The 25,006-nt window shown below is 45.5% G+C and overlaps 1 protein-coding gene across 1 annotated transcript in view; it reads right to left on the bottom strand.

The window, feature by feature from the left end:
* The window catches only part of FBXW4 (F-box and WD repeat domain containing 4), a 63,004-nt gene extending 38,261 nt beyond the window's left edge, over positions 1 to 24,743 (bottom strand). The window contains exons 1-5 of the mRNA XM_072870754.1: positions 24,377 to 24,743; positions 13,454 to 13,549; positions 10,527 to 10,712; positions 9,209 to 9,341; positions 6,622 to 6,716 (exon numbers count right to left, since the gene is read on the bottom strand). Of these exons, the coding sequence (XP_072726855.1) occupies positions 6,622 to 6,716; positions 9,209 to 9,341; positions 10,527 to 10,712; positions 13,454 to 13,549; positions 24,377 to 24,639 (773 nt within the window). The 5' untranslated portion in view covers positions 24,640 to 24,743. The remainder of the gene's footprint in view (positions 1 to 6,621; positions 6,717 to 9,208; positions 9,342 to 10,526; positions 10,713 to 13,453; positions 13,550 to 24,376) is intronic.
* Positions 24,744 to 25,006: the final 263 nt, after the last annotated feature.

The raw sequence follows: 25,006 nt of genomic DNA, 5'->3' as shown, positions 1-25,006 counted from the left end.
CACCCCTTTAGAGGGGCTAGGCTGCTATCTTAGGACACTACAGCTCTACTTCCCACCTCAGGGCATGAGCTCGCATCCTCTGAGTGACACCTCTGGCCTCATCTGGGAGGAGTAACAGTGGAAGCTGAGCCTGGTTAGAGGCATCTGCACCTGGGGCTCTCACCATGCAAGAAAGGTCCGTCCCTCTCTGTCCCTCTCCGCCCCCAAAAGCAGCCCTTTGAAAGGCAGGGGAGGGAACAGACACCTCTCTAATTGTAGGAGTGAAACCTGGCATCCTCCTGCCCATCTACCTTTGCACTCCATTTCTGATTCTCTTTGAACCTCTGGTACAGCTTGTCAGGTCGCTGCCCTCCTGAGACATCAGAAAAAAAAAAATAGGGCAGTGATTACTATTGTACACTGATTTGCAAGCTGGAAAAAGAGAGAGAAAAAGAGAGAACGGCCTCCGTGTGTCAGGCTATGAAAGGGCTACAACTGAAGCCACCTGAAAAACAAACCCTTAATTTAAATGTTAATGAAAGTGCTGAAGAGACATCAGAGGCTTTCGTTTCTCTACAAGGAGCAGAATCACCAGGTCTAGAATTTATGGCCCCCTTCACCTCCCCTCTTCCCTTCTCTGCTCCATCAGCCAGAGAACTTAGGAAAGGAAAAAAACCCTAATTTTAACATTAACTCCACACTTCCACCCTGGGATGCAATTGCTAAATTATCTGTTGGCAGGACACTGATCAAAGGTGGAAAAACAAAGGCACACTGCACAGCCGAGCAAAGGTAAACAGCAGCCAAGGTCTGGTGAAGTTACCTTCTCCCCCTGTGAATTTAAAAAGCAAAGAGAAAATGATCGCAAACTGGAAATAGAAACCTCAAACCATAAGGCTGCCAGCCCCCTCAACTAAGTTTCTTCTGTCACATCGATTAAACAGACATGGATTCTCCTGTGCAAACCAAGCAGCACAAGAAAGATGCTTCCCCAAGCTTTCAGAGACAGACTTTCCCCTCAAGCAAGCGGAAAGATGAGAAAAAACTGCAGGGGATAAAAAAAATTTCAATATGCAACACAGCTCCACAGGATTAGAAACAGATGTCTGGGTTCTTACTTCATTAGCTACTGCCTCCCAAAACCTGCTCACCTGCCCACAACCACTAGTAAGCCAATTCACACAGTCATAGAAAATATACACATTAGAGTATTGGCCAAAAGTGACAAAAAGGGAGCACGTCATCAGTCAGCTTTAGAGGGCAAAGGAAAGAAACTGAAGTGAAGAAAGTTTCAGTTTCTCAGCTTATAGAAGTGTTTGCATATGTGTTTGTTTCTAGAGGAGAGGGAAAAGGGACATGTATGTTCACGTGTTGACCCATGTGAAGACGAACAAATAGAGTCATTATCACACAATTAAGAAGGTAAAACAAAATCTTCTTCCTCCCATCATCAAGGGAACAGTCAGGGCACATGGATAAGACACAGGTGTCATTTTAGCTCCAGAAGGGAGAAATTGATACTAATTTCCTGCTCTGCAGCTTTGGGGTGAAAGAGCTCCAAGTCAGTTATGACTATTGCATGTATCTAGAAACCCGCATCCAGATCACTCTCCGAGGTCAGCAAGAGATGGTAGTTAACACCATCACTAACTCTGCAAGTCCACCCTGGGATCTCACAGTTGAGCAGGTTCTTCCTGTCCCTGCTTAAGAAACAGCTGCAGGTCAGAGTCCCCTCTCAATTATTCAAACCAACCACACTCTACAGAGATCCCCAAGGACAGCAGGGCTATTGCTGCCTGCTATTTTGCTGGCAATGCACAAACCAGAATAAAACCCAGTTACTCGTCCCAAGTCCTAGCAGACTCAGAGAGGTTAACTGCACAAAGCCAGGTCAAAACAGAGCACCACTACAGCCAACAGCTCATCTTGATATGCAGTAGGGGACACCTGCTGATAAAAGTGGAGCAAGAAATAAAGGTGGGGGGAACATTATCAAGCATTTTAACTGCTGCACGTTAGGGCTTCAATCGTTAAGTTAAAACCACTGCAAAGTTGTTCTGACTCAAGTAGATTGTTTTGCTCTAATGCAATCTGCAAGATCAGACTGTTTCACCTTCACAAAAAGTTTCCAGATACCCATTAAAAAGAACCCCTCAAAATTAATCATTTTGATTGTTCCCAATGGAAAAGAGGCCCATTCAGTCAAGGTGCCTGTCAGTAACCCTTCTCTTCCTTCCTCTCCCCAGCAAGTTTTGGGTATGTTTTACAATTTGTCTGAGGTTGTCCAGAGGGGCAGAGGTCTCCCCAGATATTACTTTCCCATAATATTCCATGGGAGAGGCAATTAGGTTAACAGAGATTCAAATTAGCATGTTAAAATAGAGGAGTCAGGTCACAACTACCACACTGCATGAATAGAAGAGATAGAACAAGCCTGGCTTTTTAAATTCAGCTGCTCACAGAACTACTCCTTTTCCTTTAAATCAAACATTCGATACAGATAGGTAATCTTTGGTACAAACTTTCCTCCTCTCTGGCATAAACCTGCACTTCACCAAGGCAACATTTGCAAAGAGAGGTCATGTACTGCAGTGGACCAATGACAGAGTTAGAAAAGGAGAGACCATCTTTTGGGCTTACACACCCAAAGCACATCTCTGCCACAATAGGGCACATTACAGTTGCCTGACATTGCCCCAAATTGCACAAAAGGTTTCCCAGCTCTCTATCTATAGTTGCACATTTAAAACTATTTTTGTGCCTCCATCATTTTTTTTCTTGGTTTAAAATCCAACACACTTGAAGTACAACATGGGAAGACCAGCTCTCATGATAAATATTTTAAAGTCTTAATAGCAAATGCTGGTGGCCAGACCCAGCAGGAGAAGCCAGCTTAGATTTGAATACTTTTTTTTAATCCAACACCAAAGAATTTCTGAATCGAAGATTAATAATGAATTTAACATCAAGGTCCACTTTTTTCTTTCCCCTCCAGTTTACAAGCTTCTCTATCATTAGGGAAAAAAATTGCAACAAATTTTCCCCTAAATAACAGAACATTTCAGTAGTGCAACGTATATCATAAGCCTTATGTTTCTGCAGCCATAAATGCCAAGCAATTGGACCTCATTTTCTCCATAAACCTATCCCTCAAATTAAACAGCGTACAGTGGTCACTTCTCTTCCCTGGCTACTGCCACCTCAGGGAATCACAAAGCATGAAGGTGCCACTATTCCACTAGAAACCCCTGGGTTTGCCTCACTTCGCACATTTGAATTGGTCCACTGCACTCAGGCTTGCCCTGGTCCCTGAACACACATAAGTCACTGCAGTAAGCACCAGTAAATGAAAGTTTAACATCTGCATGACGCAGAGTTCAAAAGGCAAATGAACTCGGGGGGAAAGGGATTACAGGCAGCTAAGAAACATGGTTTAGGGTACACAGCCTCTCTGTAAGTACAGCGTTTTACTAATCCATGGAGAAGGACAGCTTTGGAGACCAATTAAAACAGTTGCTGGAGCAAGCCGAGGGACCCTATTTTAAGGATACCCTCAGTCTCTTCTCTAGTCTCTGATGTGATAGGCAGTGTGGGACCTGCTGTCCCAAGCACACCAACCAGTACAGCTATGCAGAAGACCTGCTGAAAATCCTGAAGGAACACAATGCCCTCCCCATCCTTGCTATCCTGCAGTGCACTGTTAGGGATCCCCAAAACAATGAAGCTCCAATAACACACATGGATGTGAAGGCACTTCCGTGGCTGAAAGTGTTATACAAAGGACTAAGCACAGTTCTCCCCCGCACAGTAAGAAGAGAAGATCCAGTATTCTTGGTACCCTTTTACCCTACTTAATCTCCCTTACGGGTATCATTCTGTTTGCAGACCCTCTGAGCATCCAGCCCAGCATCACTACACAAAGAGCAAGGAAGCCTCCTCCCTAGCTCAGCACATCTGCAGGAAGATCTCTGTAGTGCTACAGGGAAACTGCGGACAAATCAAAGCAGAATACCTGAAAGAGATGCCTGAAGCCAGAGGAGCTGCACTTTAAGAGCACAAGTCTCTGGAGTTTGGGCATACAGGCACTGCCCATTAGAGCAGCAGTCCCGCAGAGCAGGACTACAGCAGGTACAGCAGAAAACCCAGCTGTGGGTCAGGAGTGCATGGGATACTTTCTAAGGAAGCTTCACACAGAGGGAAATATCACTGAAAAGCAAGAAGAAAAGTTTCAGTCCTGCCCATTAACGGTTGAAGTTCAGTAAGAATACAACCCTGACTACTCTAGAGAGTCTTAGTCCTGGCAAACCTCCAGGTCAGGAAACTACAGCCTCTCCAAAGCACTTTCAAATGGCTAGAGCTAGAAGATCCCTCCCTGCTTCTACCCCACTGCGCACAACTGCTTTGAGCTGTTCCTGAGCTCTATGCGTCCACAGTAGAAAGAGCTGGTGGGTTCTCAGCAACGAAGGGCCAAAATACTTAGGTGGTTGGAGCCTGATTCTACAGCAGTACTACACCAACAGAACTATCTGTTCTTATGGAGGAGCTCTCAGTTTACACCAGCACATGTGAGAAGGGAGAATTGGGAGGGCACGTCAAATATTTAGGAGGAAGTGGAGGTTATAGGCCACGTTCAGCCTCACTGAGGAACAAATGCATCTAAGCTCCAGTGAGAAGGATGGGGACTGCAAGGGAGGAAAAGCTTCACAGACAAGTGCATAGGGAATACATACGGGTGAAATATGGGCTCTTGCAAATAAAACAGAAACCACAGAGCTCCTCAAAGCAGACCTTGCTAGAAACCAGATATTATCTTTTTGATACTCACCCTCATTAGACAGCAAGCAATAAAACCTATTAGTGAAAAATTCATCTCCCCTGCCCCTTGCCCTAGCCCTCCCCCGCCACATGCCCTCCTGCTCTGATCCTCTCTCTCTTCTAGGATGGCTGCGATTTGTTCTGAGAAGCGACAGGTTTATAGGTTAGCCGACACCTTCTCTCTGTGGAATTTTAATTAACTTCTCCTATCGTCAATATGTTAAGGAGCAGGGTTCCCATTATACGAGGTCAGCAGCGTGTTTCAGGCCCTGCTATATCAGCCGTCAAATTGAAGAATTAATGACGTGGCTAATTGGCTCTAATTCTCCCCCCCCCCCCCCAAAATATGGGGGGGTGGGGGCGGTAGGGTGGGCTAGCAGGGGAGGCTGGTACAGTCCACAGTCTCAAAAAAAAAAGTGCACAATTTAAGCCCACTTGTTCATGGGGTAGCTGTTCTACCACCTCCCATTTATCACTCTGCAGGGAGGAAAGGGGGGGTGGGGAGACAGTGGGTAAATATTGTGACAGAGAGTGTGCACAAGCATGCACACTAGGGACAGGAACACTGTCCTGACAAGAGGCCACCTCAGTAGGTCATCACTTAGGAGTAGGAAGCAGCATGCCACTGGGCTCTAACCAGACATGGTGCTAGAGCCAGAGCCTGTCTGCTAAAAAACATGCCCTTGCAGCACAGAAGACAGCAAAGGGCTTCCATCTAACATCTTGCAGCAGCTTTAATACACATGGCACTTCTTCAAAAACACTATCCGTTTCAAACACTCGGAGCAGTGGGATGAGGGAACAGCAAAATCATAGCAGGCCTCGAGGGTCATTTCCCTGATAACGCCATTAGCTCCATACTGCTAAGTTTCTGCTGCCGGCAAAACAAGCTTGGAAATCTAATGAGGACAGCAGTTGTGGGAAGTATTTTGGTTTTGCACAAGCCTAAAATTCACTAGTTGCAGACATGACATGGACAGCAATGAAAGCTCTTCTTCCCCCCTGCCCCTCCCTTGAGGAAGGCTAAGGAAGAATCTCTCTTGCATGCAGAAGACCAGCTTAACAGTGCACCAAAGAGACAGATGATTGCTGGCCAGTGGAAGATTTTAACAGCGAGAGTTTAAGTTTCTCAGATTTTCACTTCCTCAAGAACAGAAGCACTTTGAAAAACACCCTGGAAGACACTGGTGTAGGTACTGCCCTTGCCTCCCATGTTGAAGTTGCAGTTGTAGCATTACACTCATACTAGAAGCACAGGGCTACAGGCAGTAGAGGCTGGAAAAACACTATCCCTGAACTCCACTTCCATCTTTCCCAGTCCAGCATGCTCAATTTAACAAGAAAACTGTTAAACTGAGCACTAACCACTGCACACAGCTCCAAGCTAGCTTCCCAAGCAAAAAAGCAGGGACTTTTTTTCTTGGCATCTCTTCTGCCAGAGAATGAGAATACAAGTTGGCATCTTTTCAGTACAGAAAATCTCAAGGGGATCCAGCTCATTGCTTCTAATTAGCAAGACAGAGTAAGACAGAGTTCACTCTGCAAGTAAGAACAAACAGGTCCCACCTGGGACAGTAACAGGAACACAGGGCCATTTTCACAGTCTCTTTATGAAGGAGACCACTCAGCTGTTCTGGGGAACAAAGACCACACGCTCTTCCCTGAGCTCCTGCTGCAGGCACAAGCAGGCAGCCTGATCAGCCTCCACCCACATCAAAAGTCCCTGAAGCATCACATTGGTACCTCAGAGAGATCTGCAGACACACAGCCTATCCAACTCCTTTACTTCTCTGTGTTGGAAATTAGGAATAAAGAGATCTCAGTTACCTTAATAATGGGCTGATAGCAATGGACCACACTCGATCCTCTGTCTGCACTGTATGTAGACACTGCCCAACTCTGCCCGTGGACAGGGACCAAACCTAAAGAGAGAGATGCAAGTTATGCCACATCACCCAGAAGGCAGGATGTACACTCCTAACGTTGTACTCCAGCAGAGCTGCCGAAACTGCCACGCTCACCTTCCCTGAGATGCTCTCCCTGAATTCCCACCACTTATTTTTGAGGAGCAGAACCTTCAATCACTAGCAGAAACAAGCACTTAAAGTTACACAAAGATTCAGCTTAAGAGTACAACCTTCCATCCCCCTGGTAACAGAGAGAGCACCCCCATTACCACATGTTCTCTAGGCAGCACTCAACACAGACTTCTCATCTTCTGTAGTTAAATAAACAAGAAGTGGGATTTGTTCAAACCTCTGCTGTTCTCTTGAACAATGTGGGAAGACTCTGTACCATCCCTGGAAAATTTCCATTCATATTATCTATAAAATTAATTGTTCGCTATCCTGTAAAATAGGTTTTTTATAGACCCACCCCCTTTCGACCAAGTTTCTTAAGTGTACCCCAGGCTATTTTCAAACAGGCCGCCCTTGCTCACTGACAATGTGAGAGAATCTCTTCCCTCCCCCATCTGTGCATACATGCACATCCCCTTCCACCAGTTCACCACACACACCCCTTTGTTTCTGGGTCCTAATAAAGTCCCCCAGATTCTTGCTGGGGCCTCTGCTTGTGGCCCTCATTTTCCTCACTTTGCCCTCATTCTTGGCCCATAGGACTCAAGACCCCCAGTTCTCTGTAACTGACCCCCAATGTTTCACTTCCAGACTTCAAAGCTGGGAGTGCCCTATTTGTTTGTTTGTTGATAATGCCCAGGATTGCAGGCTATTCTTGTCAGCGGGGAATTTAGCACCTAGTGTCAGCAAAAGCAGCAGAAAAGCTTAACTCTTTTAAGGCATCCCTATCTCCTACAGGTTAAAAATATTGCTCAGAGCACACTATCTGTTGCCTATCACACAGGAATGTACATTAGCAGCTCTTCAGGGCTTAGTCCTAATCAACACTCAGCAGAGCCCTCAATAGCTTAGACACTTAGAGCCCCTTTAAAAGGCTGGTAAGGATTCCCTTCCACCCTCCAAGAGTCTCATTCACGCAAACAAGGCAGCCTACAAAAGAGATGATAAAAAATAAGAGGTGAACATCCCTAGAGCCTATGCTGCAAGGAGCACTGGGTGGGCAAGATCTCACACTAGCTCCAAGAAAAACAGCCTTAAATTCCCCTCTGGCCTCCAGGAATTTGTTCTCAAGGTCGGGGAGCTCTGTCCTCCAGCTGCCAGGGAACCAGCAAGAAGGCACTCTCCCAGCAAAGAGGCTCCACAGAACAGAGAGGAGCAGCCCTGCTTAAATGTGAGACAAAGCAGCATCAAGGCCTTGCTCCCAGGAGGCAAGCAGCATCCCCAGCAGTGCCCTTTGCATCTGAACACTGCTCTGCCTGGGAGCGATTTTACCCAGGAGTACACCCACACAGAGGGACCAATGAGAATAGATACGGTCATGCTGCTCAGCAGCGTGTCAGATAGTTACCCATTACCACACACTTCCTATAAAACCATGAAAGAGACATTTAAGTCTTTCTTTGCCCCAACTTCCCCTCTTGCAAAACAGGAATAGCAGTTTTACCTCCATTAATGCTCTATGATATGTGCCAGGGACCAAGAGTATCCATCAGCCTACCCTGAGCAACAGCCAAAGCTTTCAGCATATTTCAACTTCTAACAATTAAACAAGTGGTTGTGAAGATGCTACAGGTACTGCATCATGCTAGCAGGACAAGGGTGAAACACCTACATGGAGTTTCCTAAACTACTAAAACAGAACTGGTTACAGCTCAGGAGAACAACTCTCCAGGTCCATGTAGGAACATAGCACTGCCAATCAGATCCAGGACAAAAATGAACAAGGTCCTGCCTCAAAAAGAAATAGCGAAAAATTACGTGACAAGATTCAGTGATGCCAACTGGAAGAGAAAACTGGGAGCTAATAGTATCCATAGTCTAATTTCACTCCTGGTTTGGAAACCAAGAACCATAAAAAAAAGTAAAAAAACAAAACAAAACAAACAACAAATAAGCCACAACCCCACAGATTTGGAAAAGACATCATACTATCCCTTAAAGAGATCAAGTTTACAACAGAGAGTATGCGAAGCAGCACTGCATCACAAAGCAAGATGTGTTTGAGATACATACGGCAAATTTCATACTCACTGGCATGAATCTCCACTACAGTGTTGGACAGATGTACAGTGAAAGAAGCAAAATATCAGCTGCTGCCTTCTGCACTTCCTAGTTTAAACCAGCAGCTGATGTCAAAGTACTGCCAAATCTCTTTCTTAAAAGCTTGGCACAGCAAGCATCTTTTCAGAGACATGAGCCTACACAAGATACCCAGCACTCCTCTTGCAGACACACAAGACAGGGCTCACAACTGTTCTGCTGACACTTAAACATTCACAGCACAAGACCTCTGAGGTCACCTCTGCAGCAGCACCTGCTGGAACATCACTGCTCACCTTCGCTGTTCTGTCCCGGGAGCCGCTGACAATGAGGCCACCTTGGAAGTCCACACAGTTCACCTCCTGTTCATGTGCGGAGAACTTGACGCTATAGGAGCCATGGATCTTGTGAAGGACAATATTTCCATCTCTGAAAAACAAATCCCCAAACAAGGAGTCTCTATCAGCTGCATCTCCCTTGGCCATGCACCTTCCATTAGTGCTTCAGAATACCACAAAAATACCAGGACTGATCTCTTATGTGAGCTGAAATTCATGCAGAATTATTAACCCTCCACTCCTCACACATCACCTGTTCTCTTGCAATCCCACAACTGGCCAGTCAAAGCCTGATCTGCCACACAAAAATTTTCCTGGCTATCTTTCCACCCTCCACTTTGTGTTAAGCTGTAGAAACTAGCAAAGCAGCCATTCTTCCTCGTACTGCTTTGAGCTTGCCAGAATCCTGGCTGGATGCTGAATGGCTGGAGTAAGGGAACAAGTGAGAGGTCATTCTCACCCATGTCCAAGCCTCAGCTTTTCATTCATTTCAGAGCAGCCGTGCAGGGTATTGTGCTTTGAATTAACTACAAACCCATTTAGACTTTTTTCAACCAATACAGATACTGGAATTTTAAATGCATGCCTTCATTTTCACCTGAATTTTGGGCTACAGTTCACAGGGGAGAGTCAAGATATCCAAGGGCAGACAGCCATGCTTGCGCCTCCCAATTCTGTGCTTAAGTGCTGTGTATATTAATAGCTAAAACTTTATAAATGACAGTTCTGTCATTTGCTGTAATTGAAAAAGGCCAGTCAAATGCAAAATTAATTGGAGAAGTGTGTCTGTGCTGGAACACTTGGCAGTTTTCCCCCTCTCCACAATTATATCAGTAGGTCTAATAAACATATACTTGTCTCTAGAAAGCTTTATGCACCACTGCAGTTGCAGTTAACCAGCAGTTCTGAATATTAGAGCACAGCCTAGCTACTCCGACTGTAACACAGAAAGAAATTAAAATTGCACATCAGTCAGGATTGTCTGATCAGTCAATCCTGATTAAACAATCCTGTGGACATTCACACAAGTTCAAGAGAGAAAAGGACACTTTATAAGGTCAACAGCATGAGACTCTGCTCCTCCACTGCTGTAGCAGAAGCTTTTTCAGGACAGAACCAAATCATAAGAGAGGAAGCAGCAGCAGTTGAACACAGCCAAGCATGAGGACACTGTGTAGAAAGATTGACTGACCCCACTTGCTCTGGGCTGGAGTTACATAGAACCTTTCCAGCTTCACTGCCACACTCCTTGGGCTCCTTCATTCACGCAACTTACCCGCCTCCACTGACGATGTGGGAGTTGACAAGAACAAAGCGACATACGTCCTCCTGGTGGCCAGAGAAGATAGCTTGAGGGTGACGCTGCAAACCTGTACCGCCTGGACAAAGCTGGTAGGCCTGAATGTTCTCCGCTTGAGACAGGTAGAGATACTCGCCATCCAGCTCCATCCAGGGCATCAAACTGCAAACAGACAGCAGGTTGGGGGGGGTGCAGGGGTGGGGAGAAAAAACCAAAATTAAAAAACCTTACACACAAAAAGAAAAAAAAATTGCATATGTAAACATATCAACAAAAGCAAATGCCCACTCAAGAAAACTGTGAAGTTGGAGCTGCTGGTCACATGCAAAAGCAGGGCTTAATATAGTAGCACAGCTAAGAAGTGAAGCTTCTCCAGCAACATACAAAGCAAATCACATTGCTGGCATTTTTCTAACCAACAGCTGAGGAAAAGGAAGCATGGAATCTCTGAAAGAGAAGATGGTCAAGAGTCTAGTGAGTTTAGATAGGAAATACTTAAGGCTCCCTGACCCCTCTTCACGAGCCCTGTACGTTTTAAGAAACTAGATTATCAGGCATTTGTGAGCTATGCCGAGCATTTCTAACAGAGCCTTCAATATGAGACTTGGTGCAAACAGTCAGTCTTGATCCTGCACATTATTTGCTGATGCCCAGCAGAGACCACAAAGCTGCCACTGTTTCACACGTGTCTGAGCAGGGGAACAGGTCACATAAAATAACATAGGTCTTCCTACAGACAAAGTCCTCCACCTCCTGCATTCTCTGTATGCTAATACATAAAGCAGCAGGGTAAGCCTGAGGCTATCCAAGAACTTTGTGCTCATCATGTAGAGGAGGTATTTTTCTACATTCACATCTCTTCCACTGCTGACGCAAAAGCAATTGCAGAGCGACCTCTTGATTTCTGTTGCCCATCTTTCAGAAGAGCCCATACATGCTATCTGCCCCTTGCTATATATGGGACAGTGGCAGCTTTCTACAGACAGGTTCCAGGCCAAGAGCAGTGGACTGCTAAAGGAGCTGTTCCAAAGTATTTTGAAGATTGAAGTGGAAAATATGCTTCACTTCCTGGGTGACTGAGGAGACACTTAAGCAATGTCTGAATCAAGTCTGTCATCACAAGAAGTTTATTTATTCTTGAAACAAAACCAAAACACAGAAAACGGAACAGGCTACAATGCACACTTAGGCAGTGCGCTCTTTGCTCAGGATCTTGCTTTTGTGTAGCCACCAGAGAATCAGCAAATAGGCCTTCTGGATATGGCAAGGCCAGATACAAAGAGACGTGGGGCTCGTGTCCTATGGGGCATGGATGTTTGAAATTGTCTCCACTCTGCAGTCATTGCAGAGTGCAAACATTGAGCAAAACCAGAGCCTTTCCATAGAGCAGCCTTTCAGTTTTCAAACTATTCAGGAACAAACTGTTTTGAAAGCAGGGGGGCTTCTCATAAAAACCTGTCTCCCTCTTTTTTGCAGATCATTTGTCCCCAGAGGTCATGATTTTCTGTGTCAGCAGAGCCATTATGCATAGCTGTACCTCATAACATCACAACAAGGGACTAGAAACAAGCAAGAGGACAAGATGGCTTATTAGGTAGAAGGTTCCTGCTTGCCTGCGTTCATCTCTAGTAACAGGCTTTTAGTCACACAGACAAAGCAGTTGAGCATAGGTTATAACGTTCATTTGGGACTTGATCATATGCATGGAAAAAATAAGAGGCATCTTCAGAGCAGCAGCTTTGGTTTTACACAGACTTTGATTTCCCCTTCCTTCCTCCACTCCTACGCAGTCCTCTCAAAGCAAGTGAATATCCAGCTTACCTAGACTACAGCCAGTTTCTGTGGCTCTCCTCCTGCTGCAGTTTAGCTTTTTACCTTTTTCTATGGCTTTTTCATAAGGAGAAGTAACAAATTTGAAGCAGGATAAATGAAAATTAGAGGATGCAGTTTGGATGGTGGCCTCATTAAATCAGTCCTTGCCTTTTCACTTGGGAAGCTGGTTTAGTAATGATCTCTAACATCCACAGAGCCTGCCTTCACACATGGTCGCAAGCACTTCAAAGGCAGATACACAACCTGCACCAAAAACCGCTCTGCTCATTACAGCTGTTCCCAAGACTTTAGACAAGCAGTGACACATTATCCATCACTTCAATCTACACAGCACAAAAAGGCATGAAAGCTCAGTAGCAGGTCCCTGTTCTTCAGCATCTAACAAACCATAGTCTTGCTCATTTCTCCTTCTGTCTGATGATGTGAAGGCTGAAAGTTTAGATGTGCTGTTCAGACAAGAGACCTATCTTATGCTTTGCTTTGAAAGCCGAGTACACCTTTGCAAGCAAGAATTTAACAACGATCTCCTCTCATTAATGTCAAATATGCATTATTTTTTTTTAGTGAAGGAGGGAAGCATAAGGCAGGAGAATGGCAATTAGCATTTTAGATTTGTGCATCCAAATCAGAGGCCAGGATAAAGCACGGGAGACAAACCAAGCATTTTGAGGGGACGCATAAGTCCACACCTGGGATCGAGGTATGCTCGTTGTGAAAGCAGGATAGAAAATGGCTCATGGTATACAGCAATAGACAGGAACATAACAGTTTGAAGTCTGTAGTAAAGATTGCTAAATCTGACTAGAACTGCACAGATCAGAACAATGCCAAATTCAAGCTCTTACTGAGAGGAGCTCGTAACTGTCAGAGTAAATCTCTAAGGCAAGACAGCAACTCCAGTTACCCCACATCCAGCTAGCCAGCAAAATCCAAAACAGGCCAGCAACATCACTTGTAAGACCCTGTGGATCACAAGGAGCAGGAAACATCTCATTTCAGGATACAGACATGAAACCAAGGCCTCACAGCAGCTGACACAGAACAAAGTAGAAGAGAAAGGAGCCACTTGCTTGCATTTCCATTTCAGGACTGTCTCCCTCCTGCAGCGTCCATGCCTCCAGTTCTGAGATACTTTCACCCTTTCCTTCACTGGAATGCCAGCTGCTCTGCAGACAAAGGAAGAGAGATGAGATTAGCAACCAGAACTGATGCTATACAGACAACAAATACACTCAAGCTGGTCACAGGTGTGCTCTCACTCTGGTTCCACAAATGATGAACTGGCAAACATTGATGGTGCCTGAGCCACACTAGAGCAAGGAACAGTTGACAGTCATAACAGCTGACAAGAAAGGAACACTGATCAGAGTGGGTGCTTACCAGCAAAGAAAGCCATCCCTGATGATCACTAGTGTAACAAGCCTTAAATCTGATCAAGACCTGATCTAGTATACTGAATGCAACACAAGTTCAGACAAAATGTAATCAAAACAAGATGACACGGAAAGAAACTACCAGAACAACTAGAGAAATAGGACATCCCTCTTCTAATAGAGACTAAAGAAAGTCAGTTAAGATAAGGACAACACCATACAAGAACAGATGGAGGAAACACTAGTCAGGAGAACACTGAAACTAGAAGCCAGAAGAGCGTGTCTATCCAGAAGACTAGTAAAGAAACTGCTCCAGATCCTCATCTGCCTGACAATCACATAACCAGATACAATAATTAGAAATCAAGGTATGTTCAAACTAAAAAAAAAATTCATTCATCTGTATAACCATCTAATGCACTCACGCCCCAAGACAGACTATCTTTTGCAGCAGCTCACCAAAGGATAGAGAATTCCACCACATCACTGGAAAAGTCTCTACTAACAGTCAAAGTTACTAAAAGGGAGACTGTAGTTCATAAGCAGTTGCTGGGATACAAATCAAAGTTATTGGGACAAGCTGAGACAAGCCAAGATCAACACAGCTCAAGAGGTGACAAAAGGTAGGTACCACAGAGACCTGGGACCAAGGTCTCTTTAGAGTCTACATGAACATACCCAGCTCAAGCAGCTGTTCAACATCTGTTTTGCTTTCATGATCCAGGGTTGATTAAAGAGGGGGGGAAAAGGCAGCTCTAGCTCCCATCTTTCTCATATCATAAACTTAATTATTCAATATCCTTGGTGGAGCTGCTTAGGTAGAAAAGATCAGAAAAGTACAAACAAGAAGAAACTCTTGAAGTTATTCTTTGTAACTAGAGGTTGTGAACCACTTGCTAGATTACAAGAGTTTATCTCCCTTTCATGCATTTCTCAACAGCCAATGTTCCCACATGCATAGGATGAAGGGAATATCCTTGAGAGATGGGGACTGGTGCCCAATCAGAACCAATTCCCTCCTCCCATCCCTACTGCACCCCCAACCCACTTCCCAAAAGTGGGATTTTTGGGTACTCTGTCATTTTTAAAGCAAAGATTAGCCCCCTGTAAATAAACATCTCCTGTGGTTGTTAATGGGTGTAGGAATCTCTAACCTGGCCCTGGGGCCTGGCCAGATTCTCATTTTCCCAGCCTTCCTTCCATAGCCTCAGGCTCCTTTTTTTCTGCTCACCCTTCCCTCCCCTTTTCTATGCTTTCCGGCACTTAGTCACCATTATAATTTGACTGCATTCCTGGGCATGTGACCCATTTTAAACAAAAACAGAAACAACACACAGAAAAGCTTTTTGTCCCCTAGAAAGCTTTGCAACTGTAAGTTCATGATCAGTAGATCCACACCAAATAAAATTGAATTTAGGAAGCTATAAGCTCTTTATTTCTCCTAACCCGTTAAAAAAAAAATAAAATAAAACTATAGTTAGCCTAGGCTGCAAGAAGGGGAATTCCTTTTTGTAAAAAGAGCATTTGCAGGAGCTCATGGGACCAGATAGCATCTGAGATGAGGAATGCACAGCAATGAAAAGTCAGGTCAGGTCCAGCAGCCTCTTCATTGCTTATTACTCTCCCAGACAGAGTTCAGGCTCTCCGCCTACATCCAATTCCATTCATTACTCCAAAACACTTCCCCTCCCCACACTCAACCCTCAGTTAAGTTCTCCCCATGTACAGATTTTAAGTCACCGGCTTGCACAGTGATGGAAAATGCACTCATGCCACAACCCCCTCCCAACACGTACTGGCCCAACCAGACATCCTGAGCTCAACGCACAAACTCTACTAAGACTAGATGCAATTTCCAAGGCTCTGAAAAAGGTGAATCCAAGGTCGAAAAAGCAGCCTCCATCTTACAGTGCTGGTCACTTTTCTAGTTGGGGGGCAGGCCTTGATCCTCCTGCTGCTGAAAGAGGAATTTCAGAAGAGAGTCACACATTGGCTTGGCCCACAGTACCAGTTCACTACTGCAGTTACTCCTGTAACAGACACCTCATTCTTTCACGCAAATCAACAGTTCCTGTCTGGAAGGGGCAAGGGTTTGGTGGGGAGGACTCGGGGGGGGGGGGGGGGGGGGCAGGGAGCGGGGTTGGGGGGTTTTGTTTTGTCTTTTTGTTTGTTTTACTGTTAATAGATATATTATTCATCCAGCCTGCCTCCTCCATATAGCAATTCTGGATCCAGCTAATTTAAACAAGTCTTAGAAGCATTCACCTTTTATTTCCCAGACATTTTATTCATTCAAGAAATAAATAAGCAAGAAAGGGGACAGAACATATGGAGGCCATGAGAAAGGGGATGTAGAAATTGGACCGATACATCCCTCTCCTTTGCCAATACTAGGGCAGCAGAACTGAACTGCAATGATTTTCAAGTGTTGGTCAGAGACATTTGATCCCCTATACCAGAAGGGAAGTTAAATCAAGCTCAGTGATGGAATCAAGTGCTGAGATATACTTGGATTTGCTTCCTCAACAGCACCCCCCAGAGCAACTCCCAGAATACATCAAAAAAGGTGATGAGCACCACTGCAATGCAAGAGAGCAGTTCTCAAATCTTAGAAAGTTAAAAAGGGCATCACCATATAAACTTAATCATTTGATAAAAAAGATCCTTTTCTCCCCTACAAAGACCATTTTGCTTCAATCACAATCAACACACGTTCTATACGTGCAAATCTTTAAGAATTGTTCCATGATCACCATGATCACCACAATCAACAGACATCACACATCCAGACTGACTGGCTGACTTAACCAAGTACCTCCCACTTCAGCAAATAGATTGAACATCCAAAGATTCAGGAGAATAACCCACTTTATGAAGACAAATGCTATGTAAAATGCTGTGCAGGGACCACTATCCACCAGCCAATGAATGCCTCGACCTTTCTTAGTATGCAATCCAGCAAGATACTAAGCCACATGCTTAAAATTCAGTACGTGCTTAAGTGCTCTGTGAAATCAATACCTTGGCATTCATGTTCTCAGAGAAGCCACCCAACAGTGAACTTCAAGACTGCTGAAGGCTGACTCACTGAGGAAGAACCGCTATTTTTACCAGGACCTACACAGCCCTGCATCGGAAAGCAACTGAAGTACAGCCCAACATCCTAGAAGGATGACAGGAAACACAGGATGAAGGAACCAGTGAACACTGAATGTGAAAACTCAATGAAATTCAAGCAAAATGTTCTTAAAGCCCAGAGTCCATCATTTTACCACCTCTGCTAGGGCATCACAATTATCAACAGCCGATAAAGTTACATGATCCAGAACATGCGAGGCTATCTTTGTTATTAGCTAATTAATCCAAAAAGCACTCTATGAGCATCACAAACCATGTGGTGCAATAAATGACCTGAGCTAATGCACATTTCCAATTGCATGCACTTCTGATGAAGCTCCCTTTACAAAGACTTTGTTACACTAAGAAAGGGAAGCTGAACATTTCTTACAGCCTGAGAGAGAGTTTCAGGATTAAAGCCATCCCAAGCAACCCATTATAAAGGATTTTTCATTTCCCCCTTCCTACCTCACCCCATCCTACAAAAAAAGTTAAAATATTTTCCTCAAATTATGGATTTCCTCTCTTTCTTGGCAGAGTTACCAGAAGAAATATAATATTCCTTCTGCAGCCCACTTCCCAGCTGCTGAAGTGAGAGACTGGGACTATCCCCCCCGCACCACCACTGACCCAGGTGACCTCAGCCACTATGGCAGTTGCTGGCCTGGGCCCCAAAAAAAAGGCAACAAAAGAAAGAATCACTCAGCCAGAGACTAAGCACATCTCCTCCTAAAACTTCACCTCCAACAGTTTTTGCCTTCAATGACCTCCTGTCCAGCCAAACTCCTTTCCCACCAGAAATGGTATTTCTGCAATAGCAAGAGCTTCTGTGTTTTACTGCATCCCAGGGAGATTCCTACTGGCCATCTACAATTTCAGCATGTGCCAAAACAATGGTGCCTGCAACAACATATACTATGTTATAGAAGATAACACCAACATGTCATACTGTATATTTTCCCAGCTGCATGAGGCATCCTAACCCACCAAAGTCCTTCACATTTTGCTACATATTAAGTGCTGAAGAGCTCATCTGGAAATGCAAGTCTGCAGAGACCTGCTAAGATCGAATCTCTTCTGTGGACAAAATCTGCTATCTGCATAAAAGCTGTCACCAGCCTGCCTCAGGCCTGAGTGGAAGGGTCATACAGAGGAACAAATAGGTCACAGTGGCTAAGCCCCACTTTCAACCTTGGCCCTGTGGCAGGGATGGCTAACACAGGGACCAACTGCACTTATTTGTGTAATCGGGACACACCTGTTGAGTGGCAGGGTCTCAGTGCAGTTGCAAGTCATGGGCCACCAACAGACAGCCAAGAGGGAAAAGCTATTTATGTCAGGAGCTCCTGTTGCTCAGAGCCGATTTTCAAAACGTCTCTTCCAGGACAAAAATTCCACCTGAATTCCTTTAGCACATGACCCTTATGCAGCTTACCGCCAGGTTCAGTCTGTCTTCTACACTCCCCCACTTCCTATTTGACATGGCTTCAAATAACTCCGAGATGGAAGAGCACTCTGCAGACTGTTCTCTCGCTGTTCCTCGCCTCCCTTGGTGTGTCTACACTACCTCAGTTAGACGCTACCAGGCTGTGCATGTTTAATACTCCACCTCACAGCTCTCATGAATGATTCACCTGCATGAAGAAGCCAGAGACTGTAATAAGAACCAGAGCTGCAGGCAAATTTCTGTACACGCGAAGACGCACACTTCACATAGGCTTCCCAAAAAAAACATCATCACCAAGACTGAGCCAGACCACCCTGACATCAGATGCCCTCTCCCTTACAAGTGATTGCAATGGGAAACTAGAAACTCCTGGCAGGCTTTGGCCTCTCTCAGGGACTTATGTAGGCTTTTTGGAGATGAAATCTGGGCTGCTTCAAAAAATGCATAGCTCTGGGAAGATGTGAGAAAACCTGCAGCTGATCAATAGTTGTCATGTATATTCTGACTTGAAATAGTAGACAATCAGGGTAGTATTTGGATAGAGTGAAATAACCCATAGCTAGTTCACTTATGCAGGTTACAGGGATAATAGCAACAAGCATAGCACACATTTTTTAAGCCCTGAACTAGATAAAATTCTTCTTCTACTTTGAACTCATGAAGATTTTAAGGGAAAGGTAGGCAGGCCTGAAAGAACTCTTACAAATGATATCACATTCCCAGAACAAGAAGCAGTTTCAATATTGTGGAGCTGTCCTGGCAGATCTGTCCTGCCAAGAACTAGCAGTTTAAGATGGAGTAAGAATCTAACAGGAGTTTCTAAACACCACTGACTTTTCCAGCACAAAGCAAGAGCTGTGTGCCCTCTTCCAGGCTTTTGCCGTTATTGCAATATCCTCCCCAGAGTATTCCCCTCTGCATCATCTGCACCAGTTAATTGCCTATTTCATTTCTGACTTAAAGTAATGAAACTTTGGTAAAACAAGTTTTAAAAGATGAAGGAAACTGAAGCAGCTTTACAGGCATTCATGCTCCCTCCCCCTCCAGTACTGAAGGCAGAGGTCTCCTATGATTGCTGCAGTTTGCATTTGGATTTGACTTGCATAGATTGGCCATTTCCTGCTCCTGCAGGTGTATATATTTTTCCAAGATCTGGAGAAAACACAGCTTTTATTAACTCACAGAAATGCTTACACAAGCTCTTAAATACTCAAAGATGATAAATTCATCCATTAATGAATCTGTTTCTCTGAACTGGAGAATATACCATGATCCTAGTAGGCAAGGCAGAACAAGAGACAGGGAGAGAGAAAACATGCAGTGGAGCATTTCTATATTTTGACAACAGCTATTAATATATTACAAAGACCACATTGTCAAGCTATTTAGGTTGCAGCTTTTAACTTGCCCTCTAAAATTCCTTTGTAACAAAGAGGAAATAAGTTTAGCCCAGCTGCAACTTTACTCCTTTCTTCCATGCTTTAAATAAAGAACCACCTTGCAATGAGCTCTTTGCCTCTCCAATTTCTCCAGTCCAAGGTGGTCCAGCAGGCAGGCACTGGACGAAGGCTTAAAGCACCCTCTGCTATTCCTGGCTCTGACACTGACCTGCTGCACAGAGGGCAGCTTGGTTGACATCTCTCTGCCTCCGCTTCCCCTCCCAGCCCTTGTTTACCCTGGCTATTTAGGCAGCAAGCTCGTCAGGGCAGAGACTGCTTTTGCTGGGCCTGTACAACAGCTGGCAAAACAGACACAGACTACCAGGCGCAACTGTTATATCGCTATACTCACCAAAAACCCCCAAAGGCTTTGTGCTGCTGCTCAGCTACAGTTTAGCTCCAGAAAGTGTTCTTAAGCCCTAACTTTTCTGTGATATGCTGCCATGCATTTTTGGAACAAAAATGCTCCATTCACCTTAGGTCATGAAGACAGGGCTCAACTCTTGCTTCAGCAGCTCCTATGCCTTGAGTGAAGCAAAAATCTTCAGCGTAGGGACTATCTTTTTACCATCCCCATGACAAGGTCTTGTTGCAGTACAGGTCTGTACATAAAATTAACATGAATATACAGAACAAGTGTAGCCTGACACAGAGAGACTTGTAGGACAGGTGCCAAGAACCACATCCATCTAAATCCATTCTATACTTCCATAATACTGACACAATATTCTATTAAGCATTTGCTTACTGCTGACTCAAAGAAGAAACAGCACATTTTGAACACTAAGAATGTGCCTTAAGAACCCTTCCAAGTCAGGCCCTGCTGTCCCTAATATACAGTAATTCACACTGATGCGAACCTAGTGATCCCACCCCACCCCCCCCCAAGGAACAAAGTGTACAGAAACATTGCTCAAAGCAAACTTGTTTTTCTTCTGCAAGTGCACGATTGAATCAATACCTTAAATACTTCATTTTGCTTACATCCGCAGCTCCCAAGAAGCTGAATCTACCAGAAAGGGCAAATATGAGATTGTCAATGTTGTGAATATGCCTTTCAACATAACAGCTAGTGTCTGGGATTAAGTCCACATCTTCCTTTGACAACATTAGCAAATCAATTTAACATTTTTTAAGCCTAAGTATGTGTTCTGAGATAACCATAGCTGGCAATTTTTAAACATAGATAGTCAGGACAAATAGTAGGTAATTTAAAAAATTAAATCAAGTTGTTTCAAGTATACTACAATTTCTCTTTTCCGTGCTAACAGCTAGGGTTCTGCAACCAGTTTCTTATAAATTTTCCCTCTTCCCTATTTTGGCATAAAGAAGTTTTATAAGCAAGCTGACTGCACAAACAGTTGCTTCACATACAAGTTAAAGCCTATTCCCTCTGATCTTCTTGTTACAATTATCTGAAGATATACCTAACAGAAACAACATTCTAAAGAAATGGTGTCATTTTCAAGTTAATCACCCTTTTAAAAAATGGTGAAGTGGGGGCAGGGGGATAAGTTTCACAGCTATCTTACACTCTAGGCTCAAATTTATCTCTATTTACAAAGCATTAACAGATGGCTTATCAAAAGCCATTTAACAGCAGAAATGATCAAACTATGCTGAGATGGGTTTTTTTGTTTTAAACAGTAAATACTCCCTAGACTAGTTTTTAACTTATGCCAGCCTCCCAGGGACCATCAGTTTAGGATCTAATGTTAGAACCATGCACGTTATTTCATTAAGTACATTTACCATAAACGGTTCCAGCCTTTGCTTTCTCAATTGCGGACAGTATTGCACAAAAACCTCTTAAAAGCAAAAACCTCATGCAACGTTATCCAGAACACACAACAGAAGCTTTAGCTCTTGAGCGAGTCAAAGCCAAGCTTGAGAAACTCAAGATTTACTCTGTATCACTAAGAAAGCACAATTATCAAGAAGGTCCAGCTATCCATCATCTTCATCACCATTCTATTTACCCAATGATATTTTATCGTAAATACCTACTCAGCTCAAATTTAAACTTCAATGAGCAACCTACCAGGTTCCTACTTAGAATTACTACCAGGAAAAAAGACTGCATGCCCAGAAGCTTACCTCAACCCCCTCCCGAACTTGTATTGCTTAGTCAAATAAAATATAACCTCTCTCTGCAAATCTTACTCCCTCAATTGCAAGAGCAGCCATCTTGGAGATCGCTCTTGATCTTGGAGACATGCATGAGGAGCAAGCGGTATGGAAGAGACACAGCTATTTAAAACCCTCAAGCTGCCACAGACTATTAAACTCTTCTTCAGCTAAGCACAAATTTTATAGCTGTACCACAACTCAACACATGCACTCACGCTGGTTCTTCTGGAGATGTACAGATACCCAGATGCCCCTGGTACTGCGATATGCCCTTGTCTTTTATGTGTTGGCAGAACTGTCCACACTACTGGAGCAAAACTCCTGCAGCTGCCCCCAGATGCTGGATCTCCACACAGGGAAAACAAGTGCTTGGCTTTCAGGTATTCTCCATAAGATCTGGCACGCTATTTCAAAGAACTGAAGATTGTCTGAGCCTTCCATGAAATTAAAAGTAATTAAAGGATTCGTCCTCCAGATATATCTCAAGGTTCCTGCATAACCAGCTTGTAATGTCACTTGGTATGTTACCCATGATTGAACTCCCTAGGACCAGGGCAGTGCTGACCAATGCTAAAAGCAGCACTCAGTACTAGAGTTGTTTAAAGAAAACTTGAAAATAGGACTCAGCACAAAAGCACATCTTAGAATTACTAAAAAAACCTGTTCATAGCAAACCTAACAACATTGAAATCCCTGGGAGTTTATGATACTCAAGCAGCCTTCCCTTCACTTAAACCCTCTGACCTAGCAAACCTCTTCTGTAGCTGTTTATAGACCTGAATTCCTGTGCAGGGGGAAGTGGTGGTCCTTACATACACTGCACCTGCTCTACTGTACACCTGATCCCTCCTGCAACTGAAGGAGCATAGTATCACCTTATTCTTAATGAAAAATAGAGAACTTCATTTCCTCAGGAGACAAAATCATATATCACAGTAGACAGTCCAACACACAGCCATTCTGCAGCGCTTATTCCTGCTGACTTCCAAGGGAACTGTGCTTAACTTGCAAGCTGTGAAGACTGAATGGGTTGAAGTGCTGGCCTGAAAACCCAACACAAGGATTTTCAGCACCACCAAAGTTCTCTGCTCCTGACAGCAGGAGCCATAATTGTTTCTCTAAAGTCTGTGCTATGGATGAGATAGCAAGATGAGACAGCAAAATAGGCCTCAAAACCTGACATCTAATCCCTTCTTTTGATTAATGTCAACACAGTGTTTACGGAAACAATATTGAGTCACTGGACAACAAACAAGATCCTGGGCTGGCAGCTAAAGGGAAACCATAGGAAGGGATTCACAGATCCTAAGAACATAAACTTCCTCTTGGGATCCTTAAAGTAGCAAGGAAAGCCCACATTGTATGGCTGCCTCCGAGTGGTGTTTCATACGCTAGGAAATTTGAGAGAGAAAAGGCAACCTTTGGGTCCTTACCAACCACTGACAAGGCCCAAGCCCCAAAAGCACTTCATCTAGAAAGACGCTGATGTCACACATAGCAAAGACAAGAGGGCTTGCACCTATTCTTAACCTATGATGTGCTGTTGAACTGGAGAAAAAAAAAAGGGGGGGGGGTGGGGGGAGAAAAACAACCTCTAGCCACAAAACTTTTAAAACTTTAAGGAGTCCCAGAGTCACTTGCTTTGTGACAGCCATCACCAGCTATACCAGCAAGCTGCTCCATGAGCAGGAGAATCTAACAAATGTGTATTCCTGGGGCCCCCTGCCATGAAGGCTCTTGCGCCTAATAATGTACCTAAGCCCACTCTCCAGCCTTTCCCAAAGACACCAGCCCAGGCCTTGCTCCCTTGCAGCTTCTTCTCTGAGGCATCTTCAAGACCATGGCGGGGGCTGCTGCTCAGAAGCAGGGAGGAAGCATGGGCACGCAGGAGTCCCAGCTGCACACAGCCCCAGCTGCACACAGAGGCTCTGTCCGTTTCCTCGTGCTCCCACCTCCCCTAGCTTCAAGCCCCCGACTGTACGTGTTTTGTTAGAAGGAGTGTGGGGGATCGAGCTGATCTGGAGAGGGCCTCAGGCTCCAACACTTGAGGGCCGCTCCCGCCGGGCCTGGCGCTGAGGGGGCCGGGAAGCCCCCGCCACACTCGCTCGCTTCCTCGCGGGAACAAGAAGCACGTCCCCACAAACCCCCAACCCTTCTGGGCAGAGCCGGGGTCGGGCCCCACCACCCCAGGGCCGCCACGCACGGACCCTCCCCTCCCAGGGGCGGCCCCACTGCGGGCCCGGCGCTACGGCCCTTCCTCTGCCCTCACCACCCTTCTTGGCGCAGACTAAAGACGGCGCAGCCGCGCTTCGAGAATAGTCCCCCCCGCCTTCCCTCCGCCCCCTCACGGCAGCGGAGAGCCCCCTTAGCGACTACGCCAGGAGCGCAGAACGCCCCTTAGCAACCAGCTAGGCCGCAGCATCCCCGGTCTTTCCCAGCCACCGCGGCCGCCTCCCCCCCGCCCTTCCGCGGGAAGGCCGCGCTTACAGGTCGGTGCCGAGCTGAGTGAAGCCGGAGTTGAGGCAGCCACGGGCTATGCGCCTCCAGAGGAGATCGCGGCTACTGAGGAAGCGCAGGCGGCGGCAGACCTGGCCCAGGCGGCCCAAGGCCTGCGCGTCCAGGTAGGAGCAGATGAGGAGCAGCAGCTCCTCGGGTAAGGCCCAGAGCGGGGAGGGGGAGGAGGAGGGGGGGGAGGCGGCCCGGGATCCCCCCTCCGCCTGGGGGGATCGGGGGCTGCCCTTCCTCCCCATGGAGCAGCAGCTCCTGCCCCTCCTCCCCGGGAGCCGGAGCTGCTGCTGCCCGGGGGAGGCCAAGCCATGGACGGGGGCAGCCGCTCCCCAGTCACATGGGGCAGGAGCCGCTGCCTGTCACTCCCCCCCTCCGGGGGAGGAGGCGGCTACCGGGGCGGGAGGGGGCACGGGACCGCCGAGCCCACCCTCGTTAGCGAATTAATTCATTAACGGGAGCCGCTGGAACTCCCTCTGCGCAAGTGCCCCCTCCCTCCCCCCCGCGTCCCGGCGCACGGGTCCATATTCTTCCAAGCTGGGATTAGTAACGTTACCTGATCCACATATTCATTAATAACGTGAATAATTAATGGTGGGGACGGTGATCCCA

Source organism: Ciconia boyciana, chromosome 8 (assembly GCF_034638445.1).
Source record: "Ciconia boyciana chromosome 8, ASM3463844v1, whole genome shotgun sequence".
NCBI lineage: Eukaryota > Metazoa > Chordata > Aves > Ciconiiformes > Ciconiidae > Ciconia > Ciconia boyciana.
Note: the sequence above shows the minus strand (reverse complement) of the source record. Positions and strands in the feature narration are given on the sequence as shown.